A 24,118-nucleotide genomic window follows, 5' to 3' on the forward strand; every position below is an offset into this window, starting at 1 on the left:
AATGCTAGAATGAAATATGACCCTGCTTATGCTACTTCACATATCTTTGTTACTGATAAGGATTATGAATTCTCTATTGATCCTGATATAATTACTTTGATTGAATATGATCCTTTCTATGGCTATGAATCTGAAACTGTCGTGGCACATCTTACTAAATTAAATGATATAGCCACCCTATTCACTAATGATGATAGAACTTGCTACTTTTACATCCTTAAAATATTTCCGTTCTCATTAAAGGGTGATGCTAAGATATGGTTTAATTCTCTTGATCATGGTTGTGTGCCTAGTCCCCAGGATATGATTTATTACTTCTCTGCTAAATATTTCCCTGCTCATAAGAAACAAGCTGCTTTAAGGGAAATATATAATTTTGTGCAAATTGAAGAAGAGAGTCTCCTACAAGCTTGGGGGAGGCTTCTCTGATTACTTAATGCTTTGCCCGATCATCCACTCAAGAAAAATGAAATACTTGATATCTTTTATAATGAACTAACCGGTGCTTCCAGAGACCACCTGGATAGTTGTGCTAGTTGTGTTTTCAGGGAATGAACTGTTGATCAAGCTGAATTGTTATTGAATAATATGTTGACTAATGAAAATAATTGGACACTTCCTGAACCAACTCCTAAGCCAACTTCAAAGAAAAGGGGTATTCTATTTCCCGGTCCTGAAGATATGCAAGAGGCAAAGAAATTTATGAAAGAAAAGGGTATTAAAACTGAAGATGTTAAGAATTTACCACCTATTGAAGAAATGTATGGTCTTAAATTGCCACCTGTTGAAGAAACACATGGTCTTGATAACCCTACACATGTAGTAAAGGTAAATTCTCTCTATAGATTCGATAAATGTGAAATCCCATTTACTAAGTTTGCTAGCCCATGCTTGGATGAGTTTGATGACTTTATGGTTAAACAAGAAAACTTCAATGCTTATGTTGGTAGACAATTGAAACACAATGCTGATATGCTTGAACACTTGGGTGATTATATGGCTAATGTTAAAGGTGAACTTAAACTTATTAGTAAACATGCTTCTATGGTTACTACTCAAGTAGAACAAGTACTTAAAGCTCAGAATGATTTGCTCAATGAATTAAATAATAAGAAGAATGATAATGCTGTTAGATTTATGACTAGAGGTGGTAAAATGACTCAGGAACCTTTGTATCCTGAAGGCCACCCTAAGAGAATTGAGCAAGATTCTCAGAGAGCTAATGTAGATGTACCTAGTCCTTCTAAAAGAAGAATCCCAATGATATTTCTATTTCTGATGCTGAAACACAATCTGGTAATGAACATGAACTTAGTGATAATGTTAATGATGATGTTCATGTTGATGCTCAACCTAGTGATGATAATGATGTAGAGATTGAACATACTGTTGATCTTGATAACCCACAATCAAAGAATCAATGTTATGATAAGAGAGACTTTGTTGCTAGGAAGCACGGTAAAGAAAGAGAACCCTGGGTTCAGAAACCCATGCCTTTTCCTCCTAATCCATCCAAGAAAAAGGATGAAGAGGATTTTGAGCGCTTTGCTAAAATGATTAGACCTATCTTTTTGCGTATGCGTTTGACTGATATGCTTAAAATGAATCCTTACGCCAAGTACATGAAAGATATTGTTACTAATAAAAGAAAGATACCGGAAGCTGAAATTTCCACCATGCTTTCTAATTATACTTTTAAGGGTGGAATACCAAAGAAACTTGGAGATCCAGGAATACCAACTATACCATGCTCCATTAAAAGAAACTATGTTAAAACTGCTTTATGTGATCTTGGAGCCGGTGTTAGTGTTATGCCTCTCTCTTTATATCGTAGACTTGATTTGAATAAGTTGACACCTACTGAAATATTTTTGCAAATGGCTAACAAATCAACTGCTATACCTGTCGGTATTTGTGAGGATGTGCCTGGTTGCAAACATTACTATTTTAACGGACTTTGTTATTCTTGATATTCCCGAGGACGATAGTATGTCTATTATTCTTGGAAGACCGTTTTTGAATACTGAAGGGCTGTTATTGATTGCACCAAAGGCAATGTCACTTTTCATGTTAATGGTAAGCATACGGTACACTTTCTGAGGAAACAACCTCAAGTACAAAGTATCAATTCTATTGGAAAATTTTCAACTATTACTATTGGAGGTTTTGAATTTCTTCTTCCTACTGTCAAGAAGAAATATGATATTCTTATTGTTGGGGATGTACATATCCCCGTTGAGGTAACCTAGTGTTATTCGAAAATTCTCCGGTTTCATGTTACTCGAAATGAGTTTGTTAACAAGACCTGATCAACCTTGTTAGTGGATTCCTTTTAATGAGCATGAGATGGATGAATTTAGAAAACACAACTCTCTGTACCCTCTTTTTACTTTCTGTTATTTATATTAAATAAAGAAGAAAAAATAGTATTTTCCGTCTGTTTTCTGAATTTCCATGCAATAAAAAATACCCCGAAAATAAAAGTTCTCAAAATGCCCTGAATTTAAATATGATGTTTTATAGAATATTTTAGAATATCTGGCACTGAAAACACAGCAGGGGGAACAGCCACGTGCCCACGAGGGTGGAGGGCGCGCCCACACCCCTGGGCGCGCCCCCCACCTTGTGGACCCCATGTGGGTCCCCTCCACTTATTCCAGCCACCACACACTCCTTCCTCCCAAAAAAATCACCAACCAGCTCAAACCCGAGTTCTTGCTCATCTTGCTGCCATTTTCGATCTCCTTGCTCAAAGCTCCATTCACAAAACTGCTTTGGGGGATTGTTCTTTGGTATGTGACTCCTCCAATGGTCCAATTAGTTTTTGTTCTAGTGCTTTATTCATTGCAAATTTTTGCTGCTTAGATGACCATGTTCTTGAGCTTGCATGTCAAATTTATATGATCAAAAAGTAGTTTTAATGCATGATATATACTCTAGGCACTTGTAGGAGTAGTTGCTATCAATTTTGTTGAGTTTGGTTCACTTCTATTGTTGAGTTACTAAAAATTTCAGAAATTTTTCAGAGGAAGATATATGTTTAGGAAAATGTATCAAGGTGGTTCCTCAAGGAAGCAAGGACCCAGGCCTGCAATACGCGAGCCGGACAATGAACCACCAAGGGATGCTCAAGTGCGGCCTTGTGAATGGCCATAAGAGGACTTCATGGTTCGAGCAGAAATCAAGGAGGAATTTGAAGCATATGTGCATAATGCCGATCTTGAGAGCTTCATGGCAGATAAGTGCCGTCAGTACCACTACCTCACTGATTCCTTTGTGAGAAGGTTTGAATTTTCATCATCGTGCAATTCTCAAATTGTCCTGTTTGATCTTTATGATAAATCTTATACCATGGACTTAGAGGACTTTAACACTGCTTGTAAACTCCCACAGTGGGGTAATGTTAGTGAACCTTGCAAATCTGAATATAGAGACTTTCTTGCTAGTATAACTATGGGGGAATCTAGAGAAATCACGCAAGCTACCATAGGGAGCATTCATTTTCCTGCTATACATTATTTTGCTCTCTTTATAGGTAGATGCATAAATGGTAAGGATGAGGCATGTCACAATATAGCTTGGGGGCCATTCTTGCACGCAGGTTGCATAATAACAAAATTAATGGAGATTTCTTCGATGGAATTTATGCAACCCGTTTAGCTGATTTTATTGAGATACCCATACGTGGAGATGATATTGAGTTGCCTCCTGCTTATTTAGATTATAATGCCATGGTTCGTCATCAGTTTGTTGAGAGGAACAATCAGTTCCTTCAGTATCGACTAATCTTTTATAGACGACGCACCTATCATGTCGCTCTCCCTGCTCCTGCCTTCTTTGACTTTCAGGCAAAAGGGAGATATGTTATAACCAGTGAGGAGGTGACCAAGTACGAGAGGAGGACGGAGGCAGCTCGCGTCCAAGCTGCACCTCGTCTCCAAGCTGCAGCTCGTCAGGCAATAGCTGATGCATCTCAGTATGACCCCAGCTTCAACTTCGGATATCCACCAGGCCATCCATGGGCATAGACCAACTTAGGCCAAAAGCCTAATCTTGGGGGAGTACGTATCTCTCACCAACATTACATTCATGTTCACACACTCATGCCAGTTGTCGGTGCTCATACTTTTTCATTGTATCATCCTTGCTAGTTTATTTTCCTTTTAAGCTTTCTTCTTGTGTGTTTGAAAAACCTTAAGAAAAACCAAAAAAAATAGTTGTAAATTTTAGCTAATTTACTTTCCATGCTAGTAGTAGTAATTAAAAATAAAACCCAAAAATATTTCCCGTTCTTCTTTTGCTTGTTGGGAGCTTTCTCGTGTAAATAGTTTTGTTTCTTTTCTTTGGGGGTCGAGAGGAGAAGACCATAATGAAAATGTTGAGTGGCTCTCATATGCATTATTGTTGATCTAACAAAGATCCCATATTACCTTGTCTTCTCTCTTGAATTGAATGCTTGCAGATTCCAGCTTAGTCCAATGCACGTGCACTATTATTATTATCCACACTATTCGGTCGTGCAAGTGAAAGGCAATAATGATGATATATGATGAACTGATTGAGATGAGAAAAGCTGGTATGAACTCGACCTCTCTTGTTTTTGTAAATATGATTAGTCCATCATTCCTGATTCAACCTATTATGAAAGAAACATATTTGGAATGAAAATTAGAGATTATAGTTGCTTATGACATGCTTAATTAGCTAGGAGATTATAATGGTTTACCTTGCGTGCCAACATGATATTAAAATGGTTGTGATGTGGTATGATAGGGTGGTATCCTCCTTTGAACGATTCGAGTGGCTTGACTTGGCACATGTTCACGCATGTAGTTGAAACAAAATCAACATAGCCTCCACGAAATTTATATTCATGGTGCATTATATCCTACTCATGCTTGCATTCGGTGTTGATTAATTTTAATGCATGTTCATGATTTTTGTCGCTCTCTAGCTGGTCACTTCTCAATCTTTTTCTAGCCTTCACTTGTACTAAGCGGGAATACTGCTTGTGCATCCAATTCCATAAACCCCAAAGTTATTCCATATGAGTCCACCATACCTACCTATATACGGTATCTACCTGCCGTTCCAAGTAAATTTGTATGTGCCAAACTCTAAACCTTCAAATAAACATTCTGTTTTGTATGCTCGAATAGCTCATGTATCAACTAGGGCTGTCTGTATCCTTCATGCTAGGCGGGTTATTCTCAAGAGGAGTGGACTCCGCTCCTCATTCATGAGAAAATGGCTGGTTACCAGGATGCCCAGTTCCATGCATAAATCAAATCAAAATAATTGCAAACAAAACTTCCCCAGGATTGTTGTTAGTTGGAGGCACCCGTTGTTTCGGGCAAGCCATGGATTGATGCTTGTTGGTGGTGGGGGAGTATAAACTTTACCATTCTGCTTGGGAACCGCCTATAATGTGTGTAGCATGGAAGATATCGAGATCTCTCGGTTGTTATGTTGACAATAAAAGTATACCGCTCAAAATATTATTCATATCTATTTCAAAATCAAGCTCTGGCACCTCTGCAAATCCCTGCTTCCCTCTGCGAAGTGCTTATCCATTTACTTTTATGTTGGGTCACCATCCTCTTATTAAAAAGCACCAGTTGGAGAGCACCGCTGTCATTTGCATCCATTACTGTTAGTTTACATGGAGTATGATTGTGACTGGATCTCTTTTACCATGAATTACAATGTCTAGTCAGTCCTTGATCCTTAAAGGTGCACTGCATTTATGTTTTGCGGTCTCAGAAAGGGCTAGCGAAATACCATCTAGTTATATCATATCATGATTGTTTTGAGAAAGTGTTGTCATCCGAGATTTGTTATTATTGCTCGCTAGTTGATTATGCCATTGATATGAGTAAACATGAGACCTAAATGTTATTGTGAATATGGTTAGTTCATAATCTTTGCTGAAAACTTGAATATTGGCTTTACATATTTACAACAACAAGAGCAAACATAGTTTGTAAAAGTTTTTCTTTATCACTTTCAGTTTATCAACTGAATTGCTTGAGGACAAGCAAAGATTTAAGCTTGGGGTGTTGATACGTCTCCGTCGTATCTACTTTTCCAAACACTTATACCTTTGTTTTGGACTCTAACTTGGATGATTTAAACGGAACTAACCCGGATTGACGTTGTTTTCAGCAGAATTGTCGTGGTGTTATTTTTGTGCAGAAATAAAAGTTCTGGAATGACCTAAAAATCAACGGAGATTATTTTTGGAATATATAAAAAGTACAGGAAGAAGAATCCACGTGAGGGGGCGCACACCCTGTCCACGAGGGTGGGGGCGCGCCTACCCCCTTGGGTGCGCCCCCTGCCTCGTGGGCCCCCTGACGCTCCACCTACCTCAATTCCAACTCCATATATTCGTGTTCGGGGAGGAAAAAATCAGAGAGAAGGATTCATCACGTTTTACGATACATAGCCGCCTCCAAGCCCTAATCTCTCTCGGGAAGGCTGGTCTAGAGTCCGTTCAGGGCTCCGAAGAGGGGAATCCGTCGCCATCGTCATCATCAACCTTCCTCCATCACCAATTCCATGATGCTCACCGCCGTGCGTGAGTAATTCCATCGTAGGCTTGTTGGACGGTGATGGGTTGGATGAGATTTATCATGTAATCGAGTTAGTTTTGTTAGGGTTTGATCCCTAGTATCCACTATGTTTTGAGATTGATGTTGCTATAACTTTGCTATGCTTAATGCTTATCACTAGGGCCCGAGTGCCACGATTTCAGATCTGAACCTATTATGCTTTCATGAATATATGTGAGTTCTTGATCCTATCTTGCGAGTGTATAATCACCTACTATGTGTTATGATCCGGCAACCCCAAAGTGACAATAATCAGGACCACTCCCAGTGATGATCGTAGTTTCAGGAGTTCATGTATTCACTGTGTGTTAATGCTTTGGTCTGGTACTCTATTAAAAGGAGGCCTTAATATCCCTTAGTTTCCAATAGGACCCCGCTGCCACGCGGGGGGAGGGGGGTAGGACAAAAGATGTCATGCAAGTTCTTTTCCTTGAGCACGTATGACTATATTCGGAATACATGCCTACATTACATTGATGAACTGGAGCTAGTTCTATGTCACCCTATGTTATAACTGTTGCATGATCGATCGCATCCTACATAATTCTCCATCACCGATCCAATGCCTACGAGCTTTTCATATATTGTTCTTCACTTATTTACTTTTCCGTTGCTATTGTTACAATCACTACAAAACCCAAAAATATTACTTTTGCTACCGTTACCACTACTATCATATTACTTTGCTACTAAACACTTTGCTACAGATATTAAGTTTCCATGTGTGGTTGAATTGATAACTCAGCTGCTAATACTTGAGAATATTCTTTGGCTCCCCTTGTGTCGAATCAATAAATTTGGGTTGAATACTCTACCCTGAAAAACTATTGCGATCCCCTATACTTGTGGGTTATCAGAGTCCACCATATCTACTTATGGATTGAATAAGATCGTTCAAGTAAGTTGTCATGGTGCATAAAGCAATAAAAATTGCCCCCAAATATGTTTGATCTTTTATTGTAAGGGAAAATAAGTGTTGTACAACTTGTGATGGTAAACTAATAAAAGCGACGGACTGCATAATAAAGGTTGCTATCATAAGGGGCAATATAACGTCACGTTCCTTTGCAAGATCTTGGGCATCCAAAAATTAAAAGCGCATGACAACCTCTGCTTCCCTCTGTGAAGGGCCTATCTTTTACTTTTCAGTATTTACTTTTATGCAAAGAGTCAATAGTATGAATTCTCATTTCAACCTCAAATATTCTCTAGTTAGCAAGCATCATGTGGTGGGTATCTCTATTATAAATGAGTAGGGAGGCGAAACATTAAGCCCCTATCATTCTCTGTGTTTGATGGATGCCATTTGTTCTAAAAATATGCTTTGAGTACTAGCAATCATAGAAGACTATGTGATGATTGAGTATGTGGAGCTCTTACTTAGACTTTGTTGAATAAGTTGAATTGCAATTGTTTGGTGATTAAGAACATAGGTTGTTAAGTTTCAAGAGAAGGCATTGTTTGAACCATAACATGTGAATTGACTACTACTTTATCATGATGAGTTTTATGAGAAAGATTTGTTGTTATGATGCTAGGAAAAGTGATTGAAATTATCATTGATCAAACTTATGCACTATGCTAGCATTCACACTTCATAAATTATTTCTTTTATCATTTACCTACTCGAGGGCGGGTAGGAATTAAGCTTGGAGATGCTGATACGGCTCCAACGTATCTATAATTTATGAAGTATTCATGCCATGTTTACAACAATTTTATATAATTTGCATGGAACTAACCCAGACTGACGTTGTTTTCAGCAGAACTACCGTCGTGTTGTTTTTTGTGCAGAAATAAAAGTTCTCCAAATGCAACGAAACTTTTTGACGATTTTTTTTGGAACAAAAGAGGCACTAGAAGCTTCGTGGGAGGGCCAGAAGAACCACGAGGTAGCCACAACCCACCAGGGCGCGCCAGCCCCCTCTGTCGCACCCTGGTGTCTTGTTGGTCCCTTGTGGCCCATCTTCGCGTGAAACCGATGCCCCAAAATCCTATATAGTTATGTGTTTAATCTCTCTCTCTCTCTCTCTCTCTCTCTCGTTCTTGATTTGGCACGATCTTGATGTATTGCGGGCTTTGTTAATATAGTTGGATCATATGGTATTTCCCCCTCTCTATCTTGTTGAGATGAATTGAGTTTTCCCTTTGATTTCACTTTTATCAGATTGTATACTTTTATGGATCTGAGAACACTTGTATGTCTTGCTATGAATACCCGTGGTAATAATGGAGTATCATATTGATTCACTTGATGTGTGTTTTGGCAATCAACTTGCAGATTCCCGAGATGACATTGGGATAATCTATGCATAGGGTTTGATGCACGTTCTCGTTTTTGTTTCTCCGGTAAAAATCTTGGGGCACTCTTTGAGGTTCTTTGTGTTGGATTGAGTATTGTGAATCTGAAATTGTTTGATGTATATCGTATAATCAACTCACGGATACTCACGATGACATTGAAGTATCTAGGTGACATTAGAGTTGGTTGATGTGTATCATATGGTGTTATTTTAGTGCGAACTCTTAGATAGATTGATCGGAAAGGATAACTTGGTGTTATTTTAGTACGAACTCTTGGATAGATCGACCGGAAAGGATAATTTTGAGGCGGTTTCGTACTCTACAAACAATTTCTTCTTATGTTCTCCGCTAGATAACAACTTTGGAGTGATTCCTCATCGCACATTGAGGGATGGTTATATGATCCAATTATATTAGCATTGTTGAGAGATTGCACTAGAGAAAGTACGGACCCTAGCTAGGCCTCATTTTCAAGCATTGCAATACCGTTTGTGCTCACTTTTGTTACTTGCTACCTTATTTTTTTGTTGTTCCAATTACAAAAATCAATATCTACTATCCATATTGCACTTGTATCACCATCTCTTCGTCGAACTAGTGCACCTATACAATTTACCATTGTATTTGTTGTGTTGGGAACACAATAGACTCTTTGCTATTTGGTTGCAGGGTTGTTTGAGAGAGACTATATTCATCCTATGCCTCCCATGGATTGATAAACCTTAGGTCATCCACTTGAGGGAAAATTGCTATTATCCTACAAAACTCTACGCCGGAGGCCCAACACGAGTCTACAAGAATAAAGTTGCATAGTAGACATCAATCGTCATGCAAAGGTCTGAATCCTTTTACTCCAGATTATGAAGACCCGGTCGTATTTGTGAAGAATGAGCTAAGAACTACAGGGGAAGCGGCTCAGTATCAACATACCACCTACCCGTCTTATCAATGACAATCAGCCGTTTGGATGAGGCCATTCTAAGGGTTGTTTTGGATTGGTATCTGCTCTCTTCCCACGGAGTTCTTATCCCCATGACCAGTATTAGTAGAGGCAAGACCAGTAAGCATCAAGCAAACCAAGAAATAAAAGTTGGTAAAGATGGCACAAACAAAAGACGAAAGGAACTTGGTTGATGAACTGACATACATGAGGCCTTTAAATAGCTATTTTTCTATAGATACTGGGATCGGAAAATGGTAGTGGATGTGGACGCTAAACACGTGGCACGAAATGCTCGTTTAACGGACGGAGTCATACCACCGCCTCCTCCTGCAAACGAGTAAGTTCTAAGCTTTATCGATCTTCTCTGGCTCATGAAACTCTGGTCTAATGCCTGCCTTTAGAAAGGACATGTTTCTTCCTATTATTCATATCTGCTAGGGGTATGAAGGAGAAGGATACCAGATGTGTTAAGCTAGTTGGTAAGAGTTCTTATCATTATTGATAGTGGCCCTAGAGAAAGAGCTTACACTGATTGTTCTAACTTCATTCATGTTTCATTCTGCAACTGAGACATTTTCCCACATTTGTGCGAGGAGGGCAAGCGATCAAAGCAGAATGGGTTCTCGCTTCTCTGTCTGGAAGGACATCAGATGCACCAAATCCTATCGATCTTTCCGTATGACTCGACTTTATAAAAAGACCGCAGAGGGCTAAAGGCGGTATCTTTAGTCTACCCAACTCCCTTGATGCATATTTCCATTTATATAGTCATTCCATGGGGCCACAAGCACCATCAATTGCATTATTCCCAGTACCACACATCACTCCAATCAGAATAATCGGGAATGCTGGTTGGAAAGACAGAGAAATAGAATAATGAGAATCATATGGTCTTGTTGGGAAGATAAACGAAGAAAGCTCTAAGGTTTCCCTTCCTGCATTCAGAGCTTATCAATTCGTCCCACACTATATATTTAAGCAAAGCTATCTATAAATCAATCATATCTTTTATATGCAAGGTAGTGGGCTTTCACCCGTACTCGCCCTTCCAATTCACACATACTAAATTAGGCTGAGTGTATGCGCGCATGAAAACAAATAGAAAACGAGTGAGCACTTTCTTTCTATAGATAACGGTCAAGTCTGCGATCCAAATAGTGATGAAAAGAATTATCAAATCATTCGCAGATGGACGTGAAAGAAGGAAGAACCAAATGGCGCTACTTCCTCAAAGCGAGCTTAGGGTACCTAATCAAGGGACTAATGAAACACCAGTACATGTCATATAGAAGCTCAACTCATCCCTCCGCCAGCCCAACCTAAGTTTCTATTGGACTGAGCTATTCTTCAATCTAGTGCCCTAATCCTTTCGAAATTGGGTCCAGAAAATAATGCTATTGTACAACCTGTGGAAGTCAAAGCACATTTTAAGTGGGACGCATGGGTCGGCCCTTTCACCTCATTCTTTTCTGCTTCCACGCTCTGAAACCGGGTTCTTTCACTTCAATCTCTCTCATAATCAAGTTGAGATATGATGTTGTTTCATCCTAGAATTATGAGAAATCCCTTGTTGGCTGGGACGGGCCCTTAGTATAAGATAAGTCAACACAACAGGTTGTGTCAGATTCTCAAAAGACATGGGCTCGCCTTTCGGGGTGACTAGCTGCATTCATTTGTTTGCTTTCTTCCACCAACTTCACAACCATCCTTCGTTGATAATAGGCAAGCTCAACCACAGTTTTCGTAGTTTGGTTCAATTCATTCGGCATTTCCATTTCCAATTGGGAAGTTATATTTTCTCCGACCCAAGGAAGAAGATCACAAGCGGGAGTCCCTACTAGAAAGAGATGCTTTCCAAAGGTCGCACGCTACTGTTGAATGGCCAAATAGGGATTGAAACAGACTAAATAACTAGAGTATTCCGTCGTAGTGGTAGCTACATTTACGCGACTGGATCCGAGCCATGGGACAAGACCAAATTGGATTGGATTTGTCACATCAGCGGATGGAAGACTGTAGATTTCTCACTTTACCAACTCGGAGAGCACGTGTATGTAATCTGCCTGTATCTACTTATTTATTCGGAGAGGGCCATTAGTAGGATTCAGAAGTTGGACAAGCTATGGCGGAGCCGTTTACCAATGCACCCAGTTCTCCTCATATTTGATTCTTTTTTTGGTATCATTGGTTCCACGTACGTCTTTTGTGTGAGCTTTCTTCACTGTCATCAAAACAACGCTCAAATTGAACCTTTTCGAGCAGTTGTTTATTTCATCCGAGCCAAGAGATGTTGAGAGCATGAATTCAATACTATAAAGCACGTCTAAACATAATAAAAAAAATACATCATGGTTCTTGGACCTGCAACGAGCCCACACCGAAGCCGGCCAATACTTTTCGTTGGGAAACAAATTTAGTAAGTCAAAAAAATCAACAAATTTAGCAATTCAGAAGAAAAAAAGTCAAAAAGATCTGAATTTTGTTTGGAACAAACTTGACTTTATTTTGTACTGTATAGAGAATTTCGTCAACAAAAAACTCATGTGGCCTTCTGGAAAAAAAATTGAAGGACAGAAAGTGTGAATAGTGACATGTATATAGTGGTGATTTTTTTCACCCGCAATACCAGGAAATCCGTTCCTTGACGAAACTTTTTACAGGAGTACAAACCCTTGATTATTGTTATCTTTCTTGTGCAGGATACAGTCTCTGTCTCATCGATCTTCCTCACCGGGCCCGTGGATGAAAAGAGGCGGCCACCGCTTCGACGCGTTGGCTCACCACCTGCGGCCGGCGCGCGCACTGCTCAGCGCACGCACCAGAATCGGTGGATGCGGCGGCCGTGCGGACGAAGCCGAAGCCGGCCGGAAAAGTCAGTTTGGACGACACTGACCCGCCATTGCTCAACTGAGGAGAAAGTCCGCCCGTCACTACCGGTTCCATGGCTGCCGGCCTCACTACGCAAACGCAACACGGATTCCACGCGTTTATGCGTGTGTGGAGCATGCGAACGCGACGTCGTTGGTGCAACTTTTTTGATCCTCAACTGAAAGAAAGGATATCGATCCATCCATCGTGTCTGTCCCGTCGTGCATGTTGCTTTCGTCTCATCTCTTTACTTTACCTTTGCTCCTAGCTAGTTGCTACTACACGATAATATATGCCTTCCTCTCATAGTGCATGCATGCTAGCCTAGCCAGGTCCGTGAAATGCAAACCGAGAAAAACTAGTCACACACAACACAAGTGGCTGTGTTTGGTTGAGCTGCAGATTCTGGAAAAGCTGCTGTGAAAAAGCTGCTGTGGAAAAGCTAGAAGCTGGAAAGTTGAGGTACCCCCAGCTTTGAAATTTATACTAGAGAGAAGCTACAGATTCTCAAAAGCTGCTTTGAACATTTACCCCTTTGGTTAGCTTTTGGTTTTTCAAAGCAGAAGTTGGTAAAAAAAGCTAAAGAAAGCAACTTAGTTTCTTCTCCAAAATCAAACCATACTCAACTCATCAATCATCTGTCCATCAACCAAGTCAAGAAAGAAAGAAAATGTTGCTCATCTGTCCTGTTAGCTTCAGAAACAACAAAGTAGTACCACGACATGCTTCTTAACTTGTGCTTTCTCATTTCTCTTTCCCCTTCTTGTTGTATAAATATATCCAATCGGAATAAATTGCTTCTTCAATTCAAAGCAATCTAAACCACCCCACCGGCCCGAAGAAAACACATGAGAAACTCGATCGACCCACCTGATAAAATCCTGGCCGATCGATCAGTCTCACAAATTAATTACGACGTGTCATGCACTCATGTCTACAGTAGCGTATGATATGTATCTACCTAGCAGGCTAGCAGAGCTTAATCAAGCTAGCAGAGGAGTGTGATGGCGACGAGCAATAGGAGCGGGATGGCCGTCGCCGTCGTCGTCTTCCCGGGCGACCTGGTATTGGTGTAGGCCGCCGCGGGGGAGGCGGAGGAGGTGTCGGGCTCTGAGAGGGAGCTGAGGCTGAACCGCGGGTTGGAGCCGTAGAGCGCCTGCACGCCGCGGACGTCGTCCAGGGTCAGCTCCGTCTTCCTGGTCCGCGGCTTGAGGCTCGGGTACATGATGGCGTCCGGGACGGACGAGTGCGCCAGGCCAAGAACGTGGCCGATCTCGTGCGTGGCCACCGACTCGAGGTCCACGGCGCCGGCGTCCGCGTCGGCCATGTCTCCGACGGCCCAGCGCTCGGCGGCGTCGAGGTGCAGCTGGCCGCTGGGCGGGGAGAAGGCGTGGCCGAGCACGCCGAGGGGCCCGTCGAAGGGCTCGCCGTCGCCGTGGTCGCCGGCGAGGAACCCCACGCGCACGTCCGCCATGTTGTAGTCGCGCGTCTCGCGGAACCGCACCGGGATGACGCGCGCCCAGCGCGCGAAGGCGCGGCGGAAGGCCCTGCGCACGGCCTTGCGCGGGAGGGGGAGCGGCTGGTAGGGCGGCGAGGAGGAGACGACGGCGTAGGTGAGCAGGAAGTGGCCCGGCTGGCGCGCCCAGCGCGGCTGGCCCTCGAAGAAGGCGAAGCGGGCGGTGGCGTTCGGTTGGAGGTGCAGGTCCGGGACGCCGCAGCGCGGGGTGGCGAGGAGGTCGAGGGTGCGGTTGTCGAGGCGGCCGGTGACGGGGAGGCCGAGGGTGGACTGGTAGAGCCTCACCACGAGCTGGCCGTCGGCGTCGTCAGGGACGGAGGCGTAGCCGAAGCGCGCGAGGTAGCGCCTGAGGCCGTCGGTGACGTTGGCGCCGTCGCCGGCCTGGACCTGGAGCATGTCCGCGAGAGAGGAGGAGGAGGAGGAGTTGGCGCCGGCGTGGAGGAGGAGGTGGCGGGAGCAGCCGGTGCAGCATGGCGGAAACAGGAGGAGGAGGAGGTGCAAGAAGAAGAAGGGGAGGGGGAGGGGGAGAGCAGAGGAGGAGGACATGGGCGCGCGCGCATGCGTGCGTGTATGGGTGGACTGGCCGGACTCCCACTTTGACTGCAGATTTGCATATAAAGAAGAGGAGAAGGAGGAGGAATGTCGAGTCGAGGGTCTACTTGTGTTGGGCCAAGCCGCACAAACCAGTAGACAAATAATAATGCTTGGGAAAAGGAGCAAGAGAATATGGACATGGGGTGTCCGTTGATTGGAGCTTGCTGCGTGTCCTCTCCTCTTCTCAGACGGAGCTTTCACTTTGAGCTTGAGCTTGGTGGCCACCTGCTGTGCCATCTATCTTTTTTTTCCTGGCACCTGCTGACCTGCGCTGCGCCCTCGATCAATCATGCATCCGATTAAGAGATGCTGCAGGCAGACAACATCCATCAGCAGACCAAAGCGGCATTTGTGCCGCCTGCCCAGCCCTATGAAGCTGATGCCTGGTCTCCTCTCTTTGGTCTTTGGAGTATGGATGTGTCCTACTCCTTCCTACCCTGCTCTTCATCTCCTTGGTCTTCATTCAGCTAAAAACTTGCTTTCTCAGCACACACAAAGCAATCTACTCCCCAGACAATTAGCATGGCCCGTCCAAGCCCAACCTTGGCGCCGTCGCCGTCCCGGAGCATGTCGGTGACCGTCAAGGAGGAGTTGCCGCCCGCCGTGGAGAAGAAGAGGAAGAAAAGAAGAAATGGGCTTGGAACTTACGCCTGTCCTCTCCTCTGCTCTGCTCCCATAGTTCGTTGCCACCTGCGCTGCGTGAGTCCGCATCCGGTTGAGAGATGATGCTGCACTGCAGACGACATCACTGTCATCATCAGCATCACTATGGTGTCTGCACACTGAAATCGAAATATATACTCCTCTAGCTAATACGTATCTTAGCACTATCTTTCTGAAGCCGATGGATGGTCGATCGGTCTTATTTGGACGGACACGCCTCAACCCTGACAGCTGATTCTGTGGGGATTTGCTTTATTTCACTAACAAGTACACCAATAAGTGTCCCACTTTATGTTCCTTTCATTGTTGACCTCTAATTCCTCCTCTCTCTTTTTTTACACAATGTCCCAACCATCACCCTTATATATCCCATGTAATATACGGGTACAATATTAAGTTTCTAGATAGACTTAGAAGTTGAGGGAACGACCTAAGCTTCTTTCTGCAGTTCCAAATTTGATCCAAAGCATTATGGAACGAAGGGAGTACTTTAGCTTCATCATACAATTAACCTTTTAGATATGCATGGTACCTCCCCACCACCCTTATATCTATCTAAGATACCTTACCTCACCAGACCAGACCAGACAGACACAGGTTTAGCCAAACAAACTCAGCCTCTTTCCGCAGCTTGTTCCCTCGTACTTTTGTTGTTTCATAAAAGCCAAAACAAAACAAGATAAAATAGTACCATCTTGAGGTGAGCCAACTTTCTCAGCAAACAGAAAGGGAACTCGTTACTACAGTTGCATTGGAGGGCTCGAGGCAATCAATATGACCCCCGTCCCAGTGTCCCACCCACCCCAATCTTGACTCGTCCCTTCTTTCTTTCTCTCACAAATTCATCATCATATATAGACACACAGGCTACACATAGAATTTCTCAACATCTAGGAGTACGTACCTATCCATAGAATGATGCCATGCCAGCTAGTAAAGCCTGAAACCTCGGAGACACTAGATAGGCTGGTCGTAATGATAGTATCATAACTAGTATCATACATGCCAACTAGACAATTTTGATGAGATAGCATAGCTTTAAATGAAGAAAGAAAAGGTGTAGTATCATATCATGATACCATATCATAATAAATGTTATGCTACTTTGTGTCATGCATGGCAATAAATAAAATATTATATGATACTAATATATGATGCTATGCATTAGGGAGGTAGTATCATACACTAGTATCATATACATGATATCAGTATATGATACTCCTCATTACAACCAGCCTAGCCTAGTAGGTGAGCAGGAAGTGGCCCGGCGGGCGCGCCCAGCGCGGCTGGCCCTCGAAGAAGGCGAAGCGGGCGGTGGCGTTCGGTTGGAGGTGCAGGTCCGGGACGCCGCAGCGCGGGGTGGCGAGGAGGTCGAGGGTGCGGTTGTCGAGGCGGCCGGTGACGGGGAGGCCGAGGGTGGACTGGTAGAGCCTCACCACGAGCTGGCCGTCGGCGTCGTCAGGGACGGACGCGTAGCCGAAGCGCGCCAGGTAGCGCCTGAGGCCGTCGGTGACGTCGCCGGCCTGGACCTGGAGCATGTCGGCGAGCGAGGTGGAATAGTTGGCGCCGGCATGGAAAAGGAGGTGCCGGGAGCAGCAGCGGCAGCATGGAGGGAACAGGAGGAGGAGGAGGAGGAAGAGGAAGGGGAGAGGGGAGGAGGAGGACATGGGCGCGCGCGCATGCTATGCGTGTATGGGTGGACTGGACTACTGGACTCCCACTTTGACTGCAGATTTGCATATAAAGAAGAAGAAAGAGGAGGAGGAGGAATGTCGAGGGTGTTGAGCCAAGCCGCACAACTAGTAGACAAAATAATACTGCTTGGAAAAAGGAGGAAGGGAAAATGGAATGGGGTGTCCGTTGTGTGGAGCTTGATGCGTGTCATCTCCTCTCCTCTCCTCTTCCTCAGACAGAGCTTTCACTTTCAGCTTGAGCTTGGTCGCCACCTGTACCATCTTTTTTCTGGCACCTGCTGCCGCTGCGTCCTCAATCATGCATGCATCCGATTAAGAGATGCTGCAGGCAGACAACATCGATCAGCATCAGCATCGGGAGGGGGCGCGCGTGCTTTGACCCCTCACTCCTACTTTTCTTTCGTTCAAGCCAAACCAAGGGTCTTCATTCATTCCGCTAAAACTTGCTTTCTCAGCACACACAAAGCAATCTAGCTACTCCACACAATTAACAACATGGCCCGTCCAAGCCCAACCTCGGCGCCGTCCCGGAGCATGTCGGTGATGGGGGAGTTGCCGCCCGCCGTGGAGAAGAAGAGGAAGAAAAGAAGAAATGCCCGTCCTCTCCTCTGCTCTGCTCCCATAGTTCGTTGCCACCTGACCTTTTGCACTATAGTATCTTGCACTATCTTCCTGAAACCGATGGATGGATGGTCGGTCTTGTTTGGACGGACACGGCTCAACCCTGCCTGCTGATATGATTCTGTTCTGTGCGCATTGTTTCCACTAACAAGTAGGAGTAGGTACGTACACCAATAAGTGTCCAATTTTATGTTCCTTTCATTGTTGACTCTAGTTCCTCCTTTTCCTACACAATGTCCCAACCCAACCATCACCCTTCTATATCCCATCAGACAAACAGACAAGTTCAGGGAACGACCTAGGCTTCTTTCTACATTAAGTGATCAGACCATTTAAAATGGGGAAACTAGCAGAGAACAGAACATGTACAAGCAGAGAGAGTTTAGTATGCCGCGACACATGAGTTGGTCGTTCCCAAATCAATTCCAATAACCTCATTTCCAATTGGCTTTGCACTGAGGAATAAAAGCAAACAAAAGAGTTAGTTAGATATGCACGCTGCAAGGATCTTCCCCAAATTTCATACTGTATACACCAAAAATAAGAAGGTTGTTACCTGAAAGTTCTTGCAAAAGTACCCCATCTGGAGCACACATTTGCAGCAGCATATGTTGATTGGACGTTGGCCATCAGCTGGTATGTAAACAATCAATTGTCAGAAAGTCACATCATTGACAATATTAAGCCCTAAAACATTTTGGTGTCCTGGTGGGCAGATCAATTCTCTGCACAAACAACAAACGGAACATATTCCAAACAGAAGAAAGATGCACATTAGTCAAAATACAGTACTAAACCCTGTTGTTATTAGCACATAATACACCAATGGGCATCGTCCGCTTACTATTGCGTCCTCTGTTTACCCCACTCATTTGCATGAAAAATTGTTCCAAGTGAATGACCGGTTGCTAATGAAAAACAATCATCCACTCCTAGAAGTCCATACTTGCATGTATAGAACAAATTCAGAGTCACCTCTACAGCAATACAAACACATAGTAATCCTGGACACTAGCGGTTAAGGGCATGTTTTTTTTCCAGAGAGGTAATAAGGCATACTACAAGGAGATGAGAAATCAAAATGGAAACATGGTAATACAGAAACCGTTCCCAGTAACTGACCATTTGGGTTAATTTAGAACATGGCATATGATCGAAGTACTAACAAACAACAGTCCATACTTGCATGTATATAGAACAAATTCAGAGTCACCTCTACAGCAACACAGAGACACAATCACTGGTGGGCAGTACCAGTAAAGGACATGCTTTTTTCAGAGGGTTAAACACATCATTGACAATAGTCAATATTAAGCTTGTGTAAGGTAAACAATCAATATTCAGAAATTCACATGATTGAAAATATTAAGGCCAAAATCATTTTAGTGGCTTAGTGGGCAGACGTATGCACAAAATGGGCGGCATTTTTCAAAAGAAATCACACATATCACAGTACCAATCCCTGTAAGTGCATAATACAACAATGGGTAAGCATACAGGATTGAGCGTCCTCTGTTTTACCCCACCCCACCCATGACCCACGGGCATGATAAATTGTTACAAGCCACTAATGGTTGGCTAATCTAGAACATGCACATGATTGCAGTGCATAGCTAGGAAACAAACACTTGCATCATGTGTAGAACAAAAACAGGGTCACCTCTACAGCAGCACTAGAGAGCCATGACCCATGATTCTTCTAGAGTGAAGTGCATCATAGGTCCTCGAACTATTTCAGAGGTGTTACATAGGTCCTCGAACTATGAAAGTCGTCATCTAGGTCCTCAAGGTGCAATATGTGTGCCATTCTGGTCCTCAAACTATTTCGAAGGTGTCACGTAGGTCCTTGAACTATTTCAGAGGTGTCACATATATACACACTTATTACACTTCAAGGATTTCTGAGGACTTATATGGCACTTTTCATAGTTTAAGGACCTATGTGACACCTTAAAAATAGTTCAAGGACCTAGGATGCACTTCACTCATTCTTCTACTACTAGGAGACAAGACATCGAAATGGAAACATGCAGTCCACACTTGGCATATGATCTAGGGTCAATCTAGAACATGGCATATGATCTCAGTACTAACAGACGACAGTCCACACTTGCATGCATGGAAGAATTTCACAGCACCTCTACAGCAATACATACAGAAATATATAATCACTGCTGGCCAATACCAGTAAAGGACATGCTTTTTCAGAGGGGCAATCACATGATTGACAATAGTCAAAATATTAAGCATGGGTGAGGTAAACAATTAATTAATAGTCAGGAAGTCAAATCATTGACATATTATTAAGCACTAACTAAAACATTTTGGTTGCTTAGTGGGCATATCTATTCTAAGCACAGAAAAGGGGGACATTTTTAATTTTGTTTGAATCAGATATATAAGAAAGATGCATATCATTCAGCAACCAGTACCAATGCTTGTAGGTGCATATTTACCACAGCAATAGGTAAGTATACAGACAGAGTTGTGCACTGCACTTACTAGTGTGTTCTCTGTTCACCCTTTGCACCCATGGGCATTTGAATTAAACTGAAACAAGCCACCGATTGTTGGCTAATCTAGAACATGGCATTTATATGATGGCAGTAGATACGAAACGAACATAATGTGTAGAACAAAATCGCGGTCATCTGGCCCTACAGCACTAGTAGCAAGAGAGCCATCCATAATAATTCTACTAGCTAGGAGACAACGCAAACACAGAGTCACACCGTTGACATATTATTAAGCACTAACTAAAACATTCTGGTGGCTTAGTGGGCGGATGTATGTATGCCCAAAAAGGGGGGCATTTCTCAATCGAACTGAAGGAAGACGCACAACATTCAGTAACCAGTACGTACAACAAATCCCTGTAGGTGCGTGCATGCATGCTGTAAGAATGAGTAATCATTAGCAAGCATTTCAGAGTTGTGCAGTTACTAGTGCGTCGTCCTCTGTTTACCCAACCCCACCGCACCCATGGGCATGAGAAAATCGTTACAAGCCACTGATCGTTTGCTAATCTACTTAGAACATAATATGGCACATGATGGCAGGCAGTACATATGAAACAAACAGGACACCACGCATGCAGCATGTATAAACAGAACAAAGTCAGTCGCCTCTACATCACTAGTACAGAGGCATGATTCTACCAGGAGACAGACAACACTTTAATATTTTTCAGAGGGGTAAAAAGGCATGCCCTTGGTGGAGATCGGGAATGCAAATCCGAAGGTAATTAAGCAGTTTGCAAATCATGAGATCGGGAACCATTTCGCAAACCCTCGGTGGAGACATCCGGGGGTGCATAATCCGACAGAGAACCATCGGATCCGACGAAATCCATCCGCGCATAAAAGGATGACGGGACGCGGGCACCAAAATCCACCGCACGCGCAACAGAGGATCATCACCATCACGACAAAAGAAAAAAAACACAGAGGCGACGGTACGGTACACTAGGGGAGGGCGGAGCTTACGGTGGCGAGCGGCGAGGCGAGGTCTCGGCGGTGCACGGCGCGGAGGAGCAGCGAGGCCGCCATGGTCTCTCTCTCTCTCTCCCTCTCTCTCTCTAGGGTTTTGGGGATTTGGGGTTTGGGAACTCTCTCTCTGTGTTTTTTGTGCGCAGCGCACCGCACTCACTCTCTCTCTGGAATGCTCTGGAACTCTCTCTCTCTCTAGAGAGGGCGGGAGCGTTGCCGCTCTAGAGAAGAGAGAGAGGGTGGAGCATCGTGGAAGGCTCTAGAACGCCCCACACAGTGGGCCGTGGAGGCTTTTTCTCCCTTATTAGTTAGGCTTGGGCCGCCACCGGCTCTCTCTCTCTCTCGGTTCACCCACACCAGGTAGAATGATCACTGACAATATAATTTGTGCTTATGAATGCTTACATTTTATGAAGAGGAACAGGTCTAGAAATAATAGCTATTGTGCTCTGAAGCTTGATATGATGAAAGCCTATGATAGGCTGGAGTGGTCTTACTTGAGGGCAATTATGGAGAAGTTGGGGTTTGCAGCAAATTGGATTGACACAGTCATGACTATGGTTTCTTCAGTCTCATTCTCAGTTTTGTTCAATGGAGAAAGACTCGAGCGTTTTTACCCTTCAAGAGGAATTCGGCAGGGAGATCCTATCTCACCTTACCTATTTTTTATTGCAGCAGAGGGCCTTTCGTGCCTCCTGAAATCCAGTTCACAGTCATCTTCACTTACAAGTATTAGAGTGGCACCAACGGCGCCAGCCGTAAACCACCTTTTATTTGCAGATGATAGCATGTTGCTTTTCAAGTCTAGTGTGGAGGATGCAGAAAGAGTTTCAAACCTACTGAACATATATTGCAATGCTTCGGGTCAGAGGATAAATACAAGCAAATCATCAATTTTTTTTCAGTAAAGGGTGCCTGCAAGGACTAAGAGATGGAGTGAAAAATATTTTGAATGTTCATAATGAGTCCCTCAATGAACGATATCTGGGAATGCCGACGGATGTTGGACAGTCAAAAAATGGTGTGTTTAAATACTTGCGTGATAGGGTTTGGGAGAAAGTGAATGGGTGGATGCAGAAGTTGTTGTCGGCGGCAGGGAAGGAAATCCTCATTAAGTCAGTAGCGCAGGCTATACCAGTTTTTTCAATGGCGTGTTTCAGGCTGCCAAGGGGACTTTGTGACAATATCACATCTATTATTCGTCAGTTCTGGTGGGGAAGCAGTAGGGGGAAACGCAAACCAGCTTGGGTAGCGTGGGATATAATGACTAAACCGAAGCACATGGGAGGAATGGGGTTTAGGGACATGGAACTTCTCAACTTAGCTTTGCTCTCGAGACAGGCCTGGAAGTTATTGAATGAAACCGAGTCTTTGAGTGCTAGGTTGCTGAAGGCTGTGTATTATCCGGATGGGTCACTGCTACAGGCTGCATTGGGGCCGCACCCATCTCAGATTTGGCGGGCGATTCTAGATGGAAGAGACGTTTTGGCGCAGGGTGTGGTCAGAAGAGTTGGTGATGAAGCCTCTACAAGGATTTGGGACCATAACTGGATCCCACGAGATAGTTACAAGAGACCGATTGCTTCATTGTTTACAGCCCCGCCACTAATGGTTGCCGATCTCATCGATACAACCACGGCTTCTTGGAGAGAGGAACTGATCCAAGCAGTTTTCGCTGCTTTTGATGCGGAAGCAATTTTGAAGATTCATCTCTGTACAAGACGGATAACTGACTTCTGGTCCTGGGGCGAAGAACCCCGCGGGAATTTTTCTGTTGGGTCTGCCTACCGCATGTTGGTTCGGACCAAATATGATAGAGAGGGCTGGCTGGAAGATCGAGAAGCACCATCTTCAAGCGAGGGGGACAACAGTGAATGGAGAGCCATCTGGAAGGTAGATGTACCAAGCAAAATCAAGGTTTTTCTGTGGCGACTTGCTCGACACTCAATACCATCGAGCGATGTGTTACACAGGAGGAACATGGCGACAACGGGAGCATGCAGACTGTGCGGGTCGCCGGACTCCTGAAGACATGCACTTCTGAATTGTCCTATGGCACGCTGCACTTGGGCACTTTCTTCTGAGGTCATCGTGGACGAGCTGAGCTCTCAGCAACAAGAGTGCCCAAAGACATGGTTATTTGCAATGATGAAAGCGTTGAAATCTAAAGATTTTGTCAGGTTTTCAGTTTCACTTTGGGCCATGTGGGGAGCAAGGAGGAAAGCATTGTATGAAGGCCTTTTTAAACCACCCCAGGCGACGCATGACTTCATAAACTCTTATATATCTGATTTCCAGTTAATATCCCCAATGAGAGCAGGGACAGGGGGTGGATCCGTACCACATCCAACTTGGATTGCCCCTCCTGATGGTTTTGCGAAGCTGGATGCGGATGCAGCTGTGGGTAGTCGCAGCCGTTTTGGAGCTGTGTCGGCGATATGCAGAGACCAAGTCGGCAACTTCCTTGGAGCATCAGCCATTATTTTCAAACATATCAAAGATCCCACTACTTTAGAAGCAATGGCAGTACGTGAAGGTCTTGATCTAGCAGCTGATCTAAACATCACAAAGGCACAAGTTGCTACAGATTGCAAGGTTGTCGCAAATGAATTTGGCAGGAGAAGCACTGCGGCATACGGACCAGTGATTAGAGAAATTGAGTTGCAAGCGTCATCTTTTATTTCATGTAAAATAGTTCATCGGTCTAGGAGCTCAAACTTTGATGCTCACAACTTAGCAAATTAAAACATGCTTTAACTCTTAACGTTGGCCGCCATGTTTGGTTAGGCTAGCGGGAAGGCATTCAATTCGTC

The 24,118-nt window shown here is 43.8% G+C and overlaps 2 protein-coding genes and 1 long non-coding RNA gene across 3 annotated transcripts; 1 reads left to right on the plus strand and 2 right to left on the minus strand.

Annotated features, from left to right (window-relative positions):
• Positions 1-13,391: 13,391 nt before the first annotated feature.
• LOC123106099 (metalloendoproteinase 4-MMP) lies at positions 13,392-16,140 on the minus strand. Its single transcript, XM_044528306.1, has one exon. The coding sequence runs from the start codon at positions 15,074-15,076 to the stop codon at positions 13,718-13,720; it is 1,359 nt and encodes a 452-aa protein (XP_044384241.1). The 5' UTR covers positions 15,077-16,140; the 3' UTR covers positions 13,392-13,717.
• A 903-nt stretch (positions 16,141-17,043) lies between these two features.
• LOC123106101 (probable chromo domain-containing protein LHP1) lies at positions 17,044-17,137 on the plus strand (the record flags this gene model as incomplete). The annotated part of the gene is given in 1 exon segment (XM_044528307.1): positions 17,044-17,137. A coding segment is annotated over 1 exon segment (64 nt), but the record flags the coding sequence as incomplete, so codon positions are not given.
• Positions 17,138-18,205: 1,068 nt separating this feature from the next.
• Positions 18,206-21,353, minus strand: LOC123108489 (uncharacterized). The gene is made up of 3 exons (XR_006451914.1): positions 21,303-21,353; positions 18,374-18,450; positions 18,206-18,272 (listed from the first exon to the last, which is right to left on the minus strand). It is a non-coding gene; the product is annotated as an uncharacterized lncRNA (long non-coding RNA).
• Between the last annotated feature and the right edge of the window lie 2,765 nt (positions 21,354-24,118).

This window comes from Triticum aestivum, chromosome 5A, assembly GCF_018294505.1.
Source record: "Triticum aestivum cultivar Chinese Spring chromosome 5A, IWGSC CS RefSeq v2.1, whole genome shotgun sequence".
NCBI classification, from domain to species: Eukaryota; Viridiplantae; Streptophyta; class Magnoliopsida; order Poales; family Poaceae; genus Triticum; species Triticum aestivum.